At 40.0% G+C, this 21,385-nt stretch overlaps 1 protein-coding gene across 2 annotated transcripts in view; it reads left to right on the top strand.

Moving 5' to 3' along the window:
* LOC131068636 (anaphase-promoting complex subunit 2) overlaps positions 1–21,385 on the top strand; it is a 258,141-nt gene that overhangs the window by 185,094 nt on the left and 51,662 nt on the right. For both annotated transcript variants that reach the window (XM_058003876.2, XM_058003871.2), the window contains exon 14: positions 19,790–19,975. In XM_058003876.2, coding sequence (XP_057859859.1) covers positions 19,790–19,975 — 186 coding nt within the window. The remainder of the gene's footprint in view (positions 1–19,789; positions 19,976–21,385) is intronic.

Below are 21,385 nucleotides of genomic sequence, written 5' to 3'. Positions count from 1 at the left end.
GTTTGAGTGGCTTACTTGCCCTTTGGCATGTGTCGCAGCTGGTCACCCATTCCCTCGCATCCGCATAAAGTGTAGGCCACCAGAGCCCTGCTAACAAAATTTTCCGTGCCGTGGTATCTGGCCCCATATGTCCTCTGGCTAGTCCTTCGTGAGATTCTCTTAGGACTCCAGGAATTTCTTCCTCTAGGACACATCTTCGCAGGATACTGTCCAGACCTAGTTTATATAGGAGCTCGTGGATCAATTGGAACGTGGTACTTTTTAGTGCGAGCTTCCTTCTCTCACTTGGGCTCATGTCACCTGGAAATGTTGTTGTAGAAAGATACTGCCCGAGTTTCTCGTACCAGGAAGGTAACACCGCTATCTTGAATAATTGGCCATCGGGGAAATCTTCGCTCACTCCTCCTTCTCCTGGCTCCCCGGATTTTATTCTAGACAGATGGTCAGCCATTACGTGACTTTTCCCTGGTCGCACCACGACATTGAAAGTAAATTCCTGAAGCAAGATCAACCATCGGCTTACCCGTCCTTGAATAACTGGTTTGTTCACCAGGTACATGAGTGCTTGGTGATCCACAAAAAATGTGAATGGGGTGGCCAAAAGATAATGGCGGAACTTCTGCACTGCATATACCATTCCCAAGGCTTCCCTTTCCGTGGTGCTATAATTTCTTTCTGCTTTTGACAGTAGCCTACTAGCAAAATATATTGGGTGGTCTAAGCCTGAGGATCCCGGTTGCGTTAAGATGGCTCCAATTGCAAAGTTAGAAGCGTCCACATGTACATGAAATTTATTCTCCCAATTTGGGTAAGCCAAAATAGGTGCACTTACCAATTTGGTTTTGAGTTCTTGGAAGGCTTCGTTCTGCTCCTTGCCCCACACAAATGGTTCCCCTTTCCTTGTTAGGCGTTCAAGTGGAAGGGACACTTCTGCAAATCCTTTAATGAACCGTCGGTAGTACCCAACATGGCCAAGGAAGGATTTGATCCCCGTAACATCTGTTGGGCTATCCATGTCGAGAATAACTCTGATCTTATCTGGGTCTGTTTTTAACCCTGCTTTACAGACTATGTGGCCAAGTAATCTCCCCTGTAGCACTAGGAACCTACATTTCTTGGGATTGAGTGCCAGTCTTGCTCGTCGACACCGGTCCATGCATTCTCCCAGTATCCTCAAATGGTTTTCCTTATCACTATATACTGACCAGTCGTCCAGGAAGGCCTTGAAGTTCCCAGTGGCCATTTTGTCAAAGATGTGGAGTATGATCCTCTGGAAAGTGGCTGGGGCGTTGCATAGCCCAAATGGCATACGGTTGTATGCAAAAACTCCATCTTCCAAAATAAATGTGGTTTTGAGTTTGTCCTCTTCCGCAATGCTGATCTGGTTATAGCCGGAAAAACCGTCCATGAAGGAGTAAATCTCATGCCCTGCTACCTCTTCGAGGATGCTATCAGTAAACGGTATCGGAAACGGGTCCTTAATGGTTACCGCATTTAAGCTTCTGAAGTCCACGCAAATGCGGATCTTGTTTCCTTCCTTTTTCAGGGAGATAACAATGGGAGAAAACCCATTCACTAGTTTGCACTTGGAAAATGATCCCGGCGTCTAGCATTTTTTCTATTTCTTCTTGTACCTTGGCCGCATAGTTCTTATTCATGCGATAGGGGCGTTTCCGCACAGGTCTTGCCCCTTCCATCGAAGGTATTCGATGTATGCATAGTTCCGGTGGTACTCCCTTCAGATCTTTATAAGTCCAGGCGAACACATCTTTATACTCCAAGAATATCTTAAACGCGGGTGCCTTTAGTACAGGGTTCCAATCATCTCCAACCATTATCACTCTTGGGTCCTTTCATCTCCCAAGTTGGTGCTCTGAACCTTTGGTTCCTCGTATTGTACCACTTCTTTCTCAAATTGGTGTGCCGGTGTGCTGTCTACTTCTGCCCCTCCTTCCTCGTATTCCGCAAATCGTGGCGGGTAGGTGTCATCGTTTCCTAACTCGAGGATTTCTAATACATTGCACTCTGGTTGGAAGATCTCATAATCTTCCATCTGCTAGTGGAATAGTCCACTTAGAGAACTTGTTTCATCTTCTGAGCAATTACCGAGGCGGAGCACCCCTTCTCCATTGGGCTCTATCTCGCCTTTTTCCCTTACGGTATTCCCCTCCGAGTCAAAATCTGAGGCCATTTCTTGACTCACCTGCTGGGTTCGCAGATCAATAACATATTTGTTTCCCTCACTTTCAATGGAAAGGGTATTTTTTTTCTAGTTGTGGTCTGCTTTGGCCGTGACCAGCCATCCTCTTCCCAGAAGTGCATCATATCCCTTCCGCTCCAATGATATGACCATGAAATCTAAAAAGAAGTGTTGTGTCCCGATAGTTACCTTTTGGCCCATAAGCGTGCCCAATGGTTTGATGCCATGCTGATCGGCTCCTATGAGGTGGAAGGCTGGCGGCCAGAGTGTCGGTCTCCCTAAGGTTTTCCATGTCTCCTCAGGTAGCACATTTACCGCAGACCCTCCATCCACGATGGTGTTAGTAAGTCTGAACCCAAGAATCTCCATTTCTACTACGGCTGGTGTCCTGCCTACCCCTACTGTCATCAACATAGGATCATTAGTCTCCTTTGCGTGGTTCCTTCCTTCCATTTCCTCCTTGTGGTTCGGCGTCTTCCCCTCCTTCCTGGTCTCCTCCACTTGGTTTATAGCTATCCGTAGTTGTGGTAGTGTTTGCAACAGATCCACTACGCGGACCGGCACCGTGGTTTGTAGTAGCTGTTTCATTATGGTTGTTTCGAAGTCGGTTCGCATGTTGTTGGTGGTTTTGTCGGGTGCTGGCTTTCTCCATTCCTCACTCATTTCCCTTTCTACTTCTCTTTGTGCCTCTTTTAGTCTTCCCTTCTCTGTGCCTGGGTCAGGGTATATTAGTTTCCTTGTATGAGATTGGGTAATGGCTAGTACTTCTGGGCACCGTGCGTCTAGTTCCGGCCGTACTACCTCCAACATGTTCACTCCTTTCTGTCTTGGACATTCCGTATCTTCGTGATTGCCCGGCCCACACCATTTGCAGAGTAGCCCTCCTTGCCCAACACCACTCTAGCAGTCGCGTGCAAAATGGCCCCATTCATTACATCGTCGACATTGTATCATTGGTCTTCCTTTTGCATCGTATTGGATGTGACCCCGTGGTGTATTATTATTGCTGTTGTTGTTACTCCCCCTCCGGCTGGTCCTATAGCCGCCTGGTGACGCATCTGGGTCTGGTGACGCATCTGGGTTTGTGTTCTTGGTGGGTGTAGTGGGTGGTGTTGCCTGTTCTTGAGTATAAAGTACCTGGGCATTCCTAGCCTTCAAGTTGTAGGGGCATTCCTTAATAGCATGTCCCAACACTTGGCAGATGTCACAAAAAGCTTTCTTTGGACAATTGGTTTTTGTGTGTCCCTCCAGTTTGCACTCTGTGCACCAGAGGTCTCTGCCCTCCCTACTTTCTTCTTTTTGCGTCCTCATTTCCCGCATCATCCGTCTCATATCCTTCCTGAGTGCTTGTATCGTACGTGACTCCTCCTCGCTCTCCTGATCACTGCTATCTTCATCGCTTGTACGCTTCTTGCCCTTTGATGTCTTGTTCTCACTTTCAATATCCATGGCTCTATTGTATGCCTCCATGAAAGTGGATGGGGTACTACCTTCATCTTTTTCAGCAATGATGGTTGCAAACCCTCAATAAACCATCGCTTCTTTAACCCGTTGGCGGGGGTATTATCCATTTTGCCAATTAATTTTTTTAGTTTGCGGTAGTAGGACCGCACCGTCTCACTCTTGCCCTGTTTGGTGTTGTATATTTCCGCGGCGATCTCGTCATCGTCCCGCAGTAGCCGAAACTCCTCCTCAAATGCCTTAGCAAGTCTTTTCCAGGTATCCTTTGAAGTGATGGGTAGGTCCGTGTACCAATCAATGGCAATACCCCGCAGGGTGGTTGGAAATGCTTTTAGCCAGTTATCCTCATCATCCTCGCCATTGGCCTGCCATATGGTGACACAAGTTTTACAGTGGCGGGCGGGATCCTCCGATCCTAGTCCATTGAATCTAGGGAGTTTCTGTTTTTCGGGGTTATGTGCCATCTTCCGTGTACTTCCCGAGTTGTCCTGGGAATTGTTGGATGACTCGGTTGGGGCAGTTGTTTCTTCCCAATTATCACTGCTACCTAATACCTCTGGGCTGTTGTGACTCTTGTCCCAAGCTTGTGTATGTTGTCGAGAACCTTCCGCCACGCTCCCTCTTTCTTCCACTATCTTGTAGAGTTTCAGGCGCCTCTCAAGTTGTTCTTGGATCCGCAGGGATCTTCTTACTATGTCTTCTTGATTCCCTTCTTGTTCCTCCGGGGCTTCTCGGTTTCGATCTTTGTTTAGTGTATTTGGCATTAATTTTTGGAATTGCGGCGGTTTCGTCGTTGTGTATAGTCCCTCTGTTCTTCTTCCCTTTGAGTCCTTTCTTTATACTGTTGGAGCACTTGCTGCCTGCATTGCTCCCTTCGTGTGTTCTCTCGTTCCTCTTCACGTTCCACGAGTACACGTGCCAACAACCTTGGAAGGCTACCCAGGAGATCATGTATTGCCTGGTTCATGTTGAGTTCCGCCCGTACTGTATCAGCCGAGACAGCGCTCAGTTCCGCTTCTTGCTGTACGTACCGGTCCATGGAAACGTCCCACGCATGAATCAGGTCCTGTGTCAACTGATCCTCCCTGGTTACTTCCATGTTATCTTCTATGTCACTGTCTATCACCAGGATATTTTGGTCGAATGGACGACCCATTATACTTCCATCCTGCCAGCTTTCCCTCCTCAGACCTTCAGGTTCGACTTAGGCAGCGGCGCCAAAATGTTAGTAGCCTTCGTGGTTCAGGTGGTAGCATATGGAACATCAATATACAATGTACAATACTAAAGTATCACAATTCATTCATTAACATGGAACCAATAGCGCACAACACAGTATACCCGAATAGATTTGCGTAACACAGGTGTATATCATATTCATCTCCCAATACCATCCTCTCACAATGTGCTACAAGTTTACAATATAAAGAGTTCGCGGTTGGTTAGGCCACCAACCGTCCGACAACTAACTACCCGCAGAAACAACTTAATACTATTATTTTCTATTAAAGCATTAAAAAGCCGTATTTACTAATTACTGGCTTACACCCCTGTAGTAGTATGATTGAAAATACAAGGAATATTTGCTAATAATCTCCGTTCAGGGTTCGTGTGTCATGCTGTTATGGTTTGTCTCAGAATTTTCAGAATGATATGGTGGTCTTCAAACTCATATTTTTCATGAATAAACATTCATAAATGACTTCTAATGGAATTGGTCAATTACCAAAGATGCATTTAATTCTATATTATAGAGTTTGAGGCTACTTTAGACACCTTAACATATAACTCCAGCATGCTGACATTATGACAAACAGTTGGTATGAATCCTCAGAAAATTTAGATAAAAGATGCAATCTTATTACTTCTTAATTTTGAGACAAATGGACTTATTACAATGATCAAATCAATGTGCCAAACACCTAGCAATCTATCAATGATTTTTTTAGAAAGTCTGAAGATTCGTGGCAGCCATGGACACATACACATAACCAGGAAACAAGTACATGGAATGTGGATAAAGGAACCTGGAAACAAATCGCCTTCTTGGGTAGTTGATGTAGAGAGTAATATTGACAATTTTGGAGCTTTCAATGTCCAATTTCTACCCCAATATCAGATCGCCCCTGCTGCTGCTGTAAGGGTCTGAGAACCATCTATTTTTCAGCTTCTAAGCCTCCATTCTTTCTCCAAGAATGATCACCCTTCTCCACAAATCAAGATGTCAATGTTAGATGACCAAATTGATGCCTCAATGGGAGTCTGAAATAAAAAATGTGAAATATCTTCAAACTGGTTCGATTTTTTTTCCAGAATTTAATTGGGCCTTGATCTCCACCTGATTCTCCCTCATCTCACTCTTAAATGAATTGCCTCTCCCTCTTGTAATAAGCGATGACCCCCTTGGTGTGATTCGGTGCTCCAAAGATGGGATAAGGATGAAATTGTGGGTTATGGAGGTCTGCTGCAACTTGTCTTCAGATCTGATTTTGACTGATTTACTCCTTCAAATCACCTCCACAATGCTTCAAAAGAGATCGCCTATCCTCCACAAGCAGTTCGATGCATATAGGTATCAAATAAGATGAACTGAAAGTAATCCAATGCCCTTATACCCTGAAAATGCTACGAAATTCTCAATAAGCACAATGTGAAGGACTGAATTATCCTCCACTCTCAGCTGCAACCCCTCAGAAGGTCTTCCACTCCCTCAGTTATGCAATCTATGGGAGTTTTCGTTCCCAAAGACTGTAGTCTGCAGACACCTCTCGGTTCTACGAAACCAATTCAATTCAAATATCAATTCTCCAATCTGCCTTGAAGCTTCATCTTGATCTCCTTTTATACTTTTTTACTCCAACATCCAGATTCTTCTAGAAGTGACTTATGAAATAATATTTTTAATATTATTAATTAAAATAAATAATCAAGCTATCCATAAAATATATCAATAATTTGGACAACTTAATTAATTAAATTAATTAATTAATTCTTCTTCAAAATGGGGACATTACAATAAGGCATACATTATGAAGGAACACACACCATGCCAGACATGAGGGAAACACATAAATGCACATAAGATAAAGCATATATACAAGACACCAAGCATACATGAGAAGGGTACGCATATAAAACACACATGAAGCAAATATGCTGATTTACATTTGGTATGAAGCAAACACGTAAAGTATGAGGTATACACATGAATACACATAAGGCATGAATCATACACACGAATACACGCAAGGCATATAGCTTGAAGTATACATATGAATACATGTCAGGCATGAAACATACACGCAAAGCATGAAGTATACACACGAATACACGTAAGCATGAATTATAATTAGGGTGTGAATCATACACATGAATACATGCAAGGCCTAAAGCATGAAGCATACACATAAAACATGTAAGACATGAAGTAATACACATAAATACATGGAGGCATGAAGTATACATGTAAGGCATGAAGCACACATCTAAGTCATGAAGCAATACATAAATACACATAAGGTACAAAGTATATATGAGAGGCACTCATGGAGTGGACAAACATCGGTTATGAAGCAACACACAAATGCATATAAGGCACAAGGCATACATGCTGAAAACAGATCAGACATGAAGCAAACACAAGGCGTTCATGAGAAAAGAGCGCATATTAAATATACAAGGAGAAAGCATGCTCAACACGCATTAGTCATGAAGTAGTTAAAGGCATACATATATAGAAATGCAATGTCGGTCTATTTGATTTTATTTTTGGATCAAGTTTATAAATCCCTTTCTTAGACCTTCAAATTGCTTTTGAATAGAATGCATTTCATTGTTTTATCTTTTCCCTGTAGGCTGGTAGGATCATAGAAGCATAAATCAGAAAAATTGCATGACAAATTGGTGAAGTCCTCGCGATTTTTTTTTGTGAAATGCCATTGACTACCAATTTTGACCAGTTCTCTCTGATTTTCACCTCGTATTTTCAAGTTTAATTAGAATTTATTGGAGGGTTTCTTCCCACAATTTCAAATAGTGTTTTTCCATGAGATTTCTGACATGGTTTTCAGCAAGGGTTTTTTCGACAAGGTTTTCCCACAATTTTCAATGTGGTTCTTCTACAATTCATCCATTTAGGAATTACAACATCAAATTTCAAGCTATATTCGAGACTTAGGTGCATAGGATAGAGAGATAAATTTGTTGATTTCCATTCTTAATCATCCAAAGTAGGAGTGTGAGAATTTGGAGATGTGATTTATTCACCGGATTATCAAACTTAGCCTTAAAAGCAAATTTGATAAACTGCAGTAACAACAAAGATAAGCAAATTGACAGCACAACACACAACACGAAGATTTTGACGGGGAAATCCCGGTTAAGGAAAAAACCACAGTGGGCACCTACTCACAATAAGATGATACCCTGCAGTAGTATGTGAAAATATTACAATGAGGAATGCACATGCATTCAGACACACTGTCTAGAGCTCACTGCTCAAAATAAGATGACCCAGAAGGCTACAACCCTCGGGGAAGGTTCACTACCTTACAATAATGATTGGACTACAATCCGGATTACATGAACTACAAATATAGCATCTCCTTATGCTTGATGACAGTTCTGGTTAAGCACATTGGTCTGCCCTACAATCTCTGCTCAATGCACCACACCGAAGGATAAATTTGCTTAAGCACCACATATACCACTCTTTTGATAATGCAAACACTATATCGATACACAATTTACATGACTAAATCACCTATATATACAATTTATCAACCTTGGCAACAAGGTCGGCTAAACCCTCAACTCACAATTACAAAATTCCATCACACCATACAAAGATCGACCACCAGACCAATATAATGATATACATGATATAACATGGACCTAAATAAAATCTTCAAACATGCAGCACCACTGGAAATCTTGCCAACAACAACCGCAACACGCTACACCGTTGATGTGTTTTTTATGCACATGTGAACACAGAATAAAATACCCAAAAGTATCTTATCCTCTCTTGAACAAAATCTCTCAAATGCTGAAGATTAGCTTAAGGATCACTTGAGAAGACTCTAAGGTTCATGACTGTAGGGTGACTACGTGTGGATAAGCTTTGTTGGTTGATGTGATTATGCTGGAATCACAAGGGGACTTACATTTGAATGCCTGAATGCTTGATTCGTTGGAACTTAGATCATCTGATGTTACAATATGGTGATGCTTTTGATCCTAAATTAGTTGGAGTTTGAAAAAAATGGCAAAAGATGAAAGGTTGAGAGAGTCTATTCTAATCCTAAAAATGCAGGAAGATGAGTGAATGATTAGATGGAATCCTATCGAGCGAGGTCTCACCATCAACTTGAACCATAGTTGAAAAACTTGGACTCGACAATGACTCGGCAAGCCCAATTTTTTTTAAAAACTCGAGACTTGCCAAAACTCGGGGAAAAACTCGGCAATACTCGGCAATTTCATCGAACATTTGAAAATACATTTTTTTTAAAACATATTATTCAAAAACACACATTTACACCAAATTTGTATAACATATATTGATTTCCATGATATATAAATCAAATTCTAAGTTAAATACATAGCATAAACCAAAAAGCAAGTGCAACATGTGAATAAGAGCTCAATACATATCAATGTATCATAGTGACATAGAGTTATAGACCAAAAAACAACAACCTCTGAAATTCTGATTACATATCAAGTTCAAGTTTTGGTATCAATGAAAATGAGAAATCATAAATTGCGCCTAGTACGACTAAAACTCAAAACAGATTGTTGCCGCTGAGGGGGTGGTGCTGAAGTAGTGGCAACATCCTCAATAGGCTCCTTTGCTGCATGATCAACCTCACACTCCTCCTCGTCACGTGCTCCCACTTCCGCATCCCATTCCTCTCCTGCCCTCTCCAACTCATCTAGCTACTCATCAGTAAGGAATGGATCCAAATCATTATCAACATCATCAGGAGCAGCAACCCATTCTGCTGAATATGGATCAATGTCATCCAAGTCAAGTGCCTCATGTGAATCTTGCCCTTTCACCTTCCTCTCATGCAATCGAAGGTTGTACCGCACATAGACAAGATCATTCAAGCGTTGTTGAGTCAACCTATTGCGTTTTTTTGTGTGGATGGCCTAAAAAACACTCCAGTTGCGCTCACAACCAGAAGCACTACAAGGCTGCGATAATATGCGGATGGCAAGCTTTTGAAGATTAGGCGTTGTGGCACCATAATCTTCCCACCACAAATCTGCAAGGATAAAAAATGTCATTTATAACCTGCAAAGATTTTAATAATCTTAAAGAGAGAAGTAAATGGTAAAATAAAATTAAGGATATGTTTTTTTTACCTATTTGTAGGGTGTCTCTCCTATGTTTGCAATCATGTGAAGAAAACAATGGCCCTGCGGCCTTCTTATAGCTCTGCAACTCATCAAGTATTAGGTCTCGAAGGCTCTCATCATCAACTAATCTCCGAATGCATGTGTCGAGGCCAACTTTAACCTCTGCATCTGCTCTAAAACTCGGGGAGTAGAAAAACTTGGTATTCAAGTAGTAGGCAGCAACATGAATATGTTGGTGGAGTTGATGGTTCCACCTCCGATCAATTATGTGCCATATGGGTTCATACTTGGTCTTGTTTGACCCATACAAGTGTTGAATCGCCTCTTTGGCCTTATCCATGGCCTCATATAGATACCCCATGGAGTTATGATCCCCATCCACCATTCGTAGCACCCTCACCAACGGTTCGGACACCTAGATATAAAAAATTTAACAAAATCAGCATATTGTAAGATTAGAAAATTAAATAATAAATCATCAATTAAAGTTGCAAAACTTACATTGATGATCTCGTTCACCATCTTAGCAAAATTAGAATAAAAAATGGCAACCACAACCTTCTCTGCTTCAAGCTTCGTAGCTTAAGGACTCCCCAACCATCTTTCACTCACGAACATCCACTTCAAGTTGGGCAATGCAGCTAGTATGCTTTGCAAGGTGAGGAAATTGGTAGCAAAGCGTGTGACCCCCGATCGCACAAGATCCTTACCATCAGTGTGCTCTCTCATAAGATTTAGGACCCATGTGTGATTGTAGATGTATTTGGTGATATTCCTTCCATCTTCAACCACTTTATTCACCCAACTTAGTTTCCCTATGTCTTCAAGGAGCAAGTCAAGACAATGGGCAGCACAAGGGCTCCAAAATAATGTCGGATGCCTAGCCATTAGAAGTTTGCTGGCTGCCACATATGCAGCTGCATTATCAGTCACAACCTGGACAACATTCTGCACTCCCACATCCATCACCACCTCATCCAACATGTTGCACAAGGTCTCTGCATTCTTCACTTCATTAGAGGCATCAATTGATTTTGAAAATACTAATTGTCCCCCTGAAGCAACTAGAAAATTGACGAGTGTCCTATTCCTACCATCTGTCCACCCATCAGAAAGAATGGTGCAGCCTTTCTTTTCCCAAATACTCCTTTGCTCTTCCACTAATGGATGAATGTTTTGGACCTCATCTTGCAATAATGGCCCACTCATCTCATAACGACTTGGGGACTTGAACCCCTTACCTGCCACAATCAATGCGGTGACCAAATGGTTCAAATATGGACTAGAAACAACATTGAATGAAATATCGTTGTAGATCCAAAATCTAGCACACGCCACCTTTGCCTGTTGGTGAGCCTCTTTATTTCATGCAGTGCCTTGCAATCCAGGTTGTGCACTAGGAGTGTTACGTGGAACAAAGTAGTTTTCCATATGGCTGCCCACACTTCCTGTTCCTTGTATCCGTGGCCCAAGGGAAGAACTAGATGCCCCCACATTTGTATCAGTATGTGACCCTGTAGAACTCAAACCTGCCCTTGGAGTTGCCATTGCCTCTACTGTTCTCTTTTTTGTTGCCTTCCTTTGATCATATGCTTCAAGCGTTGCTATTGTATCCATTGTAGCCTCTTCAAGACATTTAGTACATGGTCTGATATCTCGGCATTCAATCTTTGCAAGGTGATATTTGAGCCGATTAATGCCACCTTTCATAAGCTTAGTGCAATGGATACAAATGACTTCTCCACGTGTTGGACCTGGTGTCGCATGTTTCCAATAGTGGTCTCTCTTCCTGCCACCACCTCTACCTGCAGAAGCCATTTTCTTTCAAAAAAATAGGAAGATAACCTAGCAAAAGAGAGAGACGACATTTAGGGAAAATAAAAAATTGATCATAAACTTATCACACAATAAAGATCTAAATATTGAACTGTTTAATTATAAAACTTATTTTTGATCATAAATTATTGACTGTTAACTGTTTAATTTACAATCACCGAATCAATATTAACTGTTTGATTATAATTTATATTCTGTATTTTATTATAATTTATAATCTGTATTTATTAAATACAGGATCACAGATTATAAATTATAATTTCCACAAAAATAAATCTGCTGTTGAGTTTTAATTGCCGTGTTTTATTTGATCTTTTTAACCTAAAAGAAGCCTCTTGTGCCTATATTTAAAAATTAAAACTACGTACTAAATTGCCTGAGTTAATAATTATTATTTGGTTAATAATTTTCTAACAAAATGGGATTTTATGTTGCAAATTACTTTCTCAATATATTATTTGATGAATATAATATGCCATTCAATATTAAAATTTAAAATCGTATGGATGGTTTTAACTTTTTATTTCAACACTTAAGAAATGTAAGTGCTTATTCTGTTAACTGCGCATAAAGTAAATAACTGTTAATTTTTTACTGAAATATGTGTGCTATTTGCTAAAAACCTAAATTGAAGACTCAAAAGAATGAAGACTCAAAACCTTACCTGATCGATGAGGACCAAAAACTATGAAATCGTATACTATCACGCAGGTTTATTTCGCGTCCAAAAAAGCCGGAAATATCGTCGTGTGACGGGATGGAATGAATCTTTTTTTTAAACTGCCGTTTTTATCCCCGAAATGCGTGATTTTCAGGCGAGTATTGGCAGTTAAAATCGTGGCGAGTCAAGACAAAACTCGTCCGTGATTTTTGAAGTGAGTCACTCGTGGCCAATTTTGACCTGCGAGTTCTCGCGAGTTTTTAAAAAACTTGCAGAGTTTTTCAACTATGACTTGAACAATTTGACACAAGCTCAGTGCAATCTTCTAAGGATATTTCAAAGATATTCGAATCAATACCATCAAACATCGATTACCATTCAAGTTAATGCATAAGCAATGAATGTAGAACGATTCGAAGTTAAGCTCATATTGTTTCAGTTGATCACACAAGGCACGCTTACAATCAGTAAGAGGCTAGTGGTATGGACTAGGCGGATTCCACATGAATACATTCAACAAATTTGTCCATTCAATCTAATTTATTTATCATCTAACATGAAGATCCAACAAGAAACCATGCACATTGTAAAGAAACAACACACTTCACCATAACTTCAATGAAAATGGAGTTCATTTACAACTTAGGCAACAATTTCTGCCTTCTCCTCCTACTCTACTCTAATTGCTTTTCTATTCTTCTCCTATTTCTTTTGCTACTAACTATCCACTATTAGCTATTAACCTTTACAAATGAGAGACTGGAGCCTTTTATAGAGAGCTCATTTACAATGAATGGCTAGGATTGAATCTCCATCAATGGCCTAGATTTTACTATGAAAATCCTAATTAGGGTTTGTTACAACAAACTCTCCAATGAAAAATTTACATTCAGAGAATGTGGACCAATAGATATTGAGGGTAGTTACATTGGAGTTTGTGCCTTCATATATGAGCTTGATTCATTGAACTTGGACGTGTTGATGTGGACCCCTCGGATTGGTGGAAGGGATGACTGGGCTGCCACCTCAATCTTGCACTTGTAAACTTGATTTGATTCATCATCATGATGGAATGTTGAGAGATATCTCTTGATACTCAACATTATTCAGTTTCTCAATGTGATAATGATGATGAGAAGCAAACTTTGATTAACTCTTCTGAAACTATTTGCTTCTTCAATCATGTTCGATGTAGGTCTTGGTTTTGAAGTATTGATGTACTTCTGATGTCACCACTATCCCTCTTCTTTGGAATTCCTTCTCTGTGACTCCCTTCATGTCTTCGTGTAAGTGAATGCTTCTTGTGTGACCTCCTTATTTCTTTCTTCATCTCCTGCAAAACAAACAAGCAAGTATCAATTACACGATATATAGGTTTAATAAGAGCATATAAAAAAATTCGCCCTCATGAAGCAACACTTGAAGTTGTTTTTCGCTCTTAAAGAGGAGCTCTTGAAGTTTACTCCACATTCTTGCTTCATGAAGTTTGCTTGAAATTTCTCAAACATGAAATTCGCTCCAAAAGGTGAAGTCATGAAGTAGGAAATTCACTCCAAATGTTGAGTTCATGAAGTTTATTTTCAAATTGAATCTATTCAAGGCTAAATGCTATCAATCATCTTTCACTTCTCTTTCAATTTCGCTTCATGTAGGCTTGCTCATGTGTGTTCATTGATAAAATTCGCTCCAAAAGGTGTTGTGAAGTTCGCTCCAAACTTGCAACTCATGAAGTTCGCTCTAAAGGTTGAATTCATGAAGTTCATGTTCTCAAATTTGCTTCTTTCCTTTATTCCCAACTTCACTCATGAAGGCTTGAAGATGTAATTTGCTCCAAGTTGGTGTTGGTTACCAAACCAACAGTCCCCGGGTTCTAGAGGGATTGCCACTAATTCATCAACAAACGCGGGGAAGGGTTTGGCCAACGAACGAGATTCACTCACAAGACTAAGATCTCCTATTCTTTTGGCTCTGTGAGACCAAGGCTGGTGAACCTATGTAATGTCCTAATAACTCCAGCTTCTAAGACTCTTTGACATTACATTTACGACAGATCATTCCAATGAAAGATACCAAGGAAGATGAATAAACTCCTGGTTATGGCTTTAACCTTAGTTTGTAAGCATCTAAGCACTCATTGAGGAGGGGTTTTTCTATACTAGTCCTACTCCTACTGCAGAAAGAAATGCAAAAAGTAAAAGAGATTTTGATTATGATAAGATTCTGAAAATGGAAAGCAACAACCATGACCAGTCCCTTGTATGGGCAGTAGAGTCAACTCCACAATATGCAGATTTAACATTCAAATAGGGTAACATGCAACCATTGGGCTTGAGAGACAACTACAACTAAAACCTCTAATTTTTTTTTTATCCAGGTTACAAACTATTTGAAACATTAAGAAAGTATAGACTGAAAGAAAACTAAGTTGTCATGAAAAAAAATTGCACTATGCACATGGAAGCCCTCGGGTCAACCTTCGTCAACCCTTCACATGGAAGTCCTCGGGTCAACCTTCGTCAACCCTTCACATGGACAATTTGACCATCGGCCTGTGCTCTGCAAATCGCATAACACGCGTGTTATGTGCCCCTGTGGTTCCATCATTTGGTCTTCAGCGTCGCGGGATAATGGGCTGCATCGTTTTCTTTGTCTTACTTATTCCGCACTACCTCAGAGACATCGCTTCACCCTTGCGGGATAAGCCCATTTATCTTTTGCCTCTATCGTCCTCTTATCCCGCGGCCCTTTCCTTATCCCCACGGGGACGCGCGAGATGAAGAAAACCCTCTTTGTTCCTTCACTCGCTTACCCTGCGGCGTTTGGAGACATCCCCTTTATCTCCGTGGGATAAGCCTTGGCCTCCATCGGCTTTACCTTTCCATATCTCGCAAGCTCTCGCTATGCTCATTCTCCCCGCGCAGGATAACACTGTCGATTCCCTGTGCCTTAGCTTCTATCGGCTTCCCCTATCCCTCGCCACCCTTTACTACCTCAACTATCCCCGCGGGATAAGGTTTCTATGTGTTTGCATTGCATTCTTATCCCGCATCACCCGAGAGCACCCCTTTTACCTTCGCGGGATAAGCCGTCACTATCCTTCTTTGGCTGCCCTTTCTTATCCCACAACCTCTTTCTAAGCTTCAAAACATGCGCGGGATAAGCTTTTCCTCCTGTAGCAACATCCCTCGTTATTCCTTATCCCACATTACGCTTTGTCTTTACTTTTATTCCTTTGTGCATCGACAACCTGGGTCCTTGTTCTTTTGTCTTTTGCCCTTATGTTTCCTTATCCCGTGGCCTTTTACTTGGGCCCTTGGAGCCACGCGGGATAAGCTTTCCCTTTGTAACCCTCAGTCATCTCTTATCCCACGACACAATCTTCTGCCCATTTGATGACCTCCGGGGTGCACACTTTCACCTTTGAAGCACATCCCGCGGCCTTTTCCTCATCCCCGTGAGAACGCTCGGGATAAGGAAAACCCTTCCTTTGTTGTCTGGCCTGCCTTGTACCGCGTGATCCTTTGGTTGGTCATCTTGCCTCACGGGATAACAAATGGTCCTACCACTAGCCAGCAGGGATGGACCATGGAGACCGACTCGCCAATGACATGGAACCCATCAGCCGGTGAAGCCATAAGTGAGTTGACTGGGTGGACCAGTCAACTCAAAAAAAAAAATTTCGGAGCTCGAAAAGACTCCCTCCTGTGCTGCAAAATACCTAGCCACCTATTGCTGCCTCAACGGTCAATAATATGCTTCCCAAATACTCAAGGCGGTCAATAGCATAACATGTTATTGACATGAGATGTTGATGTTAGGAATAGGGTCAATAACAAATTATGTTATTGATGCATCATATAAACCTCATGTTATACGACACATTACTGCTTGCCATAGTGTGATAACCTGCGTGTCATCTTGCAAAGGGGATTTTGAGTGCAAAAATTTAAAATTTTGAGCCTGGGACTTCAAAAATTGACAAAATTTTTGAAGTCCCAACAGTTGGCAAGTCATGAAGTTCCCTCCAAGGTGGCAAGTCATGAAGTTTGCTCCAAGGTGGCAAGTCATGAAGTTCGCTCTAAGATGGCAAGTCATGAAGTTCACTCTAAGATGGCAAGTCATGAAGTTCGCTTGTGAATGCTTGAACATGAAGTGAGTGATTCCAAATTTCCTTCATCTCCTTATCTTCCATTTCGCTTGTGAAGTCTTTGAAGCTAAAATTCATTCCAATACCCCAACTCATGAAGTAGGAAATTCGCTCCAAAAGTTCAACTCATGAAGTAGGAAATTCGCTCCAAAAGTTCAACTCATGAAGTTCAAGTTCGCTCCAAGAGGTGAAGTCGTGATGTTCGCTCCAAGAGGTGAAGTCGTGATGTTCGCTCCAAACTTGCAACTCATGAAGTATGAAATTCACTCTAAAATATGAAATCATGAAGTAGGAAATTCGCTCCAAATGCTGAACTCATGAAGTGGATTTGAAATTTTCTCTAAGTGGTGTGCACATGAAGTCTTATTTCAATCGCCTTGCTAACTAAGCTAGCTTGTCTCTTCCAAACATGAAGTTCGCTCCACATTTCTCAACTCCTGGAGTTCAGTCCAGACCTTGAACTTATGAAGTTTGCTTCAAGTTGTGAACTCATGAAGTTAAAACCCTACAGAAGACTGAGAGATGAGGCAGATTACAAATGAGTTTATTGATCATTTTACTGCACAAGAGTTCAATCCTTAGAACAACTCATTCAAATGCTCGAACTTCATACTTACATTAATTCTCAAACAAGAGATAGACTCCTGATTGACTGACATGACATACAAACCCTATAAACTTACTTCACATTTCACACATGGCTATTCACCTGACTCCTAGCCATTTAAAGCGCCTTTACCTCCCTAATGCAAAGGCTAATAGCTAAGACTCGACATGAACTAACAACTAAGCTACGACGACTAACCTAAAAAGCGAAACAGTGGGGGTCCCCATTTGCGATGGGGCGATGTGTGAATACCTCACAACATACACCACCAAGAATACCGCATAACACGAAGAATATCACCGGATCAACAAAATCACCAAGATTGCGCACAATGATCAATGTGGACCATCGAAACAAATAGGACACGATCTGGAAACACCAACAAGTACATTAGAACCATACGCAATAGCTGCACCAACACCACTTATCAAATCTTCATGGATCAACATCTGAAACTCAAGAACACTCAAACAGCAGCAACTCCAACTAGAAAGATAGCTCGCGGAGCACCAAATCACGAATCATTTAAAATGTAGATACACATGAACATCCCAAACAATATCCCAAAATCATAACTCAAAATCTGATCACACCGGAATATACCAGAGGAAACACTAAACTCTGCAAAGCACTAATAAAAAAAACCACACTGCAAACCGGATCAATAAATCACAAGAATATGTTGACATCAAGGACAACATCATATCCTAGCAGCAACAATGTCCAACACCATTAACTCTTCCTTAATCCCTATGCTTCATTCTTTCTTCCTCTCTTCATTTATTCCTTGATTCATGCCCACTTCCTTCTGTATTAAACTCATAATCTGAATTTCTATTCCCCTCTCTTCATCTTAATTGCTTACTCCCTTTATACCTCCATCTCTCTTTGAGGAGACAAATTTCTTTTGAAGGAGATTTTCCTTTGAAGGGTCATGTCTCCTCATTGCTGTCTTATTATTTAATTCTGATCTGCACTTCTGATTGTAGATTAAAATTCTCCACCTCCAAATGAAGTTCTCTCCTCCCTTTTATACTTCGTGTTTGAGGGAGTCACAAATTTTCACTTCATTCCTTTTTACCATTCATTAACCTTAACTAAATTTTAATTATTTTAAATTTAATGTTTTTATATTGTAATTTTATTATTAGTATTTATTATTAAATCCTATTTCAAAATGGGGACATCACAAGTTCTTTGTGACAAGTTCAAGAAGGGATGCTCATACTTAATGGTACTTCCATAGCCAACAATTACAAACATGTTGCAATCAATGTTTTCTTGAAAACAAGTTTTATAACTGTTTGTTTTTTTATCTTGGGAGTTTCATTTATAAATTTTTTACTCCTAACTCTCTAACTTTGTTTTAATAGGTTGTTAGTCTATCTACATCTGAGAGGAATTGGAGCACATGCTCCTTCATCACTCAATAAATTGCAACCAATTGCACTCTAGAATGGTAGAGGACTTAGTGTATATGCTTTTCATCTTATGTCTCATATTACACAAACAAATTGTCTACAAGGAAGAGGACAAGATGAAATGGTATATCAAGTTAGAGCATATTAACGTGGATGCTTCCATTTCCCAACTTGCTGGAGTTGATGTTGAGTATGAATGAACTAGCAAGCATGCAAGTGCTAGTGGCATTGTGTGCCCCAATCATCTAATATTGATGGTGATGATAATATTTTTGAGGACCCACAAGATGCTGAAGCTTGATTATTGCTGCTTGATTGTTGATTTAATTATTTTTAATTTTAATAGATATCATGTCATTTTGAGTTTGACTAATTGACATTGTAGTAGTTTTAATTTTTATTGTGGTTTTGTTTATTATATGATGTTATGTGGTGTTATGAACTTAATTATTGCTGCAAATGTGTATATACTTCTGTTTTTTATATGTTTTTCTGTGGATGAATCCAACAAAACAAACCAACCCCTAATTTTACTTTGACTGTTGTATGAACTAAACCCCAAATCCAAACTTGTACTAGGATTGGTAACTTATCTTTTCTTTAATCTTTTGCATGTTCAACTATAAACTAGCATGAGTAGATTTCAGTGATAGCTTAGTGCATTGTAGCCAGTCTTTTTATATCCTCAACAATTCTTAATCCATGTATGTGTCTCTAAGATTGGAAGGCGTTTTTATTTCTAGTTTAACAAAATTTTCCTCATATTGTTGCTTTTGATTTTATCAAATTAATACTTTTCTTTGTTGTTGATATGACAATTTCATTTGTTGTTTCTCTGGATAATAATGACTTGGGCTTTTCAAAATTATTGAAGTACACTTGAAGTAATGAAATCCATTTCGAACAATACTTTATGCTGGGTTTAGATGGTGTCATGTTTTTCTTTCTGCATATGATCAGATGTATCTGCATGTGTTGCCCCTCCTAGGTTCTTATTTTAGTGCCTTAAAATTCTTTAACTAGTAAATTTTTATGCTTTAACACAGATATGTTCAACATACTCTAAATATGTTTACAACTTTATGTGAAGGGTATTTTGGTGGAGGCACCAGGAGCAACAAACGATGAACATACCTACACCATTGTAGAGAATATAGGTGAAGCTAGCCATAGTGATGTCGACACTAGAGGGGTTGAAGCTGCATTCATTGGAGAGGAGGAAGGAGAAGCTTCTGATGAGGACCAATTGCAAACAAAAAATTTAGTTGTGTATGAGGTAGGGAATATTGAATGTGCAATATTTAGATTTTCTTGAAGAAAACTATTCTGTCCTACAATTTATTTTTCTGAGAACCTCTATTTGCATGATTAATAAACTCCATTGAATTTAGTAGCATATTCTTCTTTAACAATGCATGATTTAATTGTAACTTAAGTGCATATATACATATTGATCATTTACCTGATTTAAGGTCATGTAGAAAGAATCGCTAATATAATGTATGCAAGTTACACAGCTGAAAATGAGTTGTAATCCAAAATCACATATGGCCTTTCCAGAAACAGAAAGTAGACATGCACTTACCAAACTAAAATAATATCTTATAGCCTCTTAAAAGGTTTATTAGAAAATTTTTAGTCAGTGGAAATATTACATTATAACTTTCCATATCCCAATTTAACATTTGTTTTATAGTTACAAAAGATTTGAAGTGTATTTTGAAAGGAGTAGAAATGGTACTAATGATAGGCCAAATCTGGAATCATATCTCAAGTTCAAGTTTGCTAGGAAACTAGTTAAAGATAGAATAACCTCATCAAATAGAAGCTACTTGGATCACATACACAAGAATACATTGATCACATAAGTATAAACACAAATTTTAGCTGAAGGGAATAACAAAACTCATGGAATGTGAACTCCATGGTATCAAAACAAATATCAAAACTAAAAATCTAAGACCATAGCTTAGAGGAGCCTGCAATGCTCATCCTAATTCCCAACATCACAGAAAGTCATGCGTTCGCATCTAAGATAGGTCCTAGATGATGATGTAGCCACCATATTTCCTTGTGTCTTAGTGACTAGCGTGTATATTCAAGTGAGGAGTCTATTATTAAAGTTTTCTTGAACCCTTCAAGATTACATGTTTTTTATAAATGGTTATATTCTAGTTTGACCTTAGCAGCAGTAGGGTGGTAGTACACCCCCCCACACACACACACCTTTTACTCCTTCTATCTCAAGCCCTTAAAGGCTTCAACACACACCAGACTCAAATTTGAACTTTTACCCCTTACAAGGGTTGGTACTCACCTTCACAATGTTCCTAGGTCCTAACAAGACCTTTCACAACCTTCTTGGTTCACAAGGGCAATAGCTTTGCTCATTACCCCTAATCACACCTACTCGGCTAGTAGCCCTATTTTACTGCTTTTTTGAACTTCACTCCAAAAAGTGCCAAACAAGGTCCCAAACAAATTTTAGTTTTGAATACCCTTTTTGAACCTCTAACAGACTCCAAAGAATCAGTCCCCCAACTTGCTGCAACATTCCTAGACACCTACTTGGGTCACAGACTTAATTGATCGAGTTAGGCCTGGTTTACAAAGGAGGTGTAAGTGAATGGGGTCACAAGAAGGATCCAAAGCTTCAAAGGGCCTATCCAAAGTCCAACTACACCAA

Source organism: Cryptomeria japonica, chromosome 11 (genome assembly GCF_030272615.1).
Source record: "Cryptomeria japonica chromosome 11, Sugi_1.0, whole genome shotgun sequence".
NCBI classification, from domain to species: Eukaryota; Viridiplantae; Streptophyta; class Pinopsida; order Cupressales; family Cupressaceae; genus Cryptomeria; species Cryptomeria japonica.
This window is presented reverse-complemented; position numbering and strand designations above follow the sequence as displayed.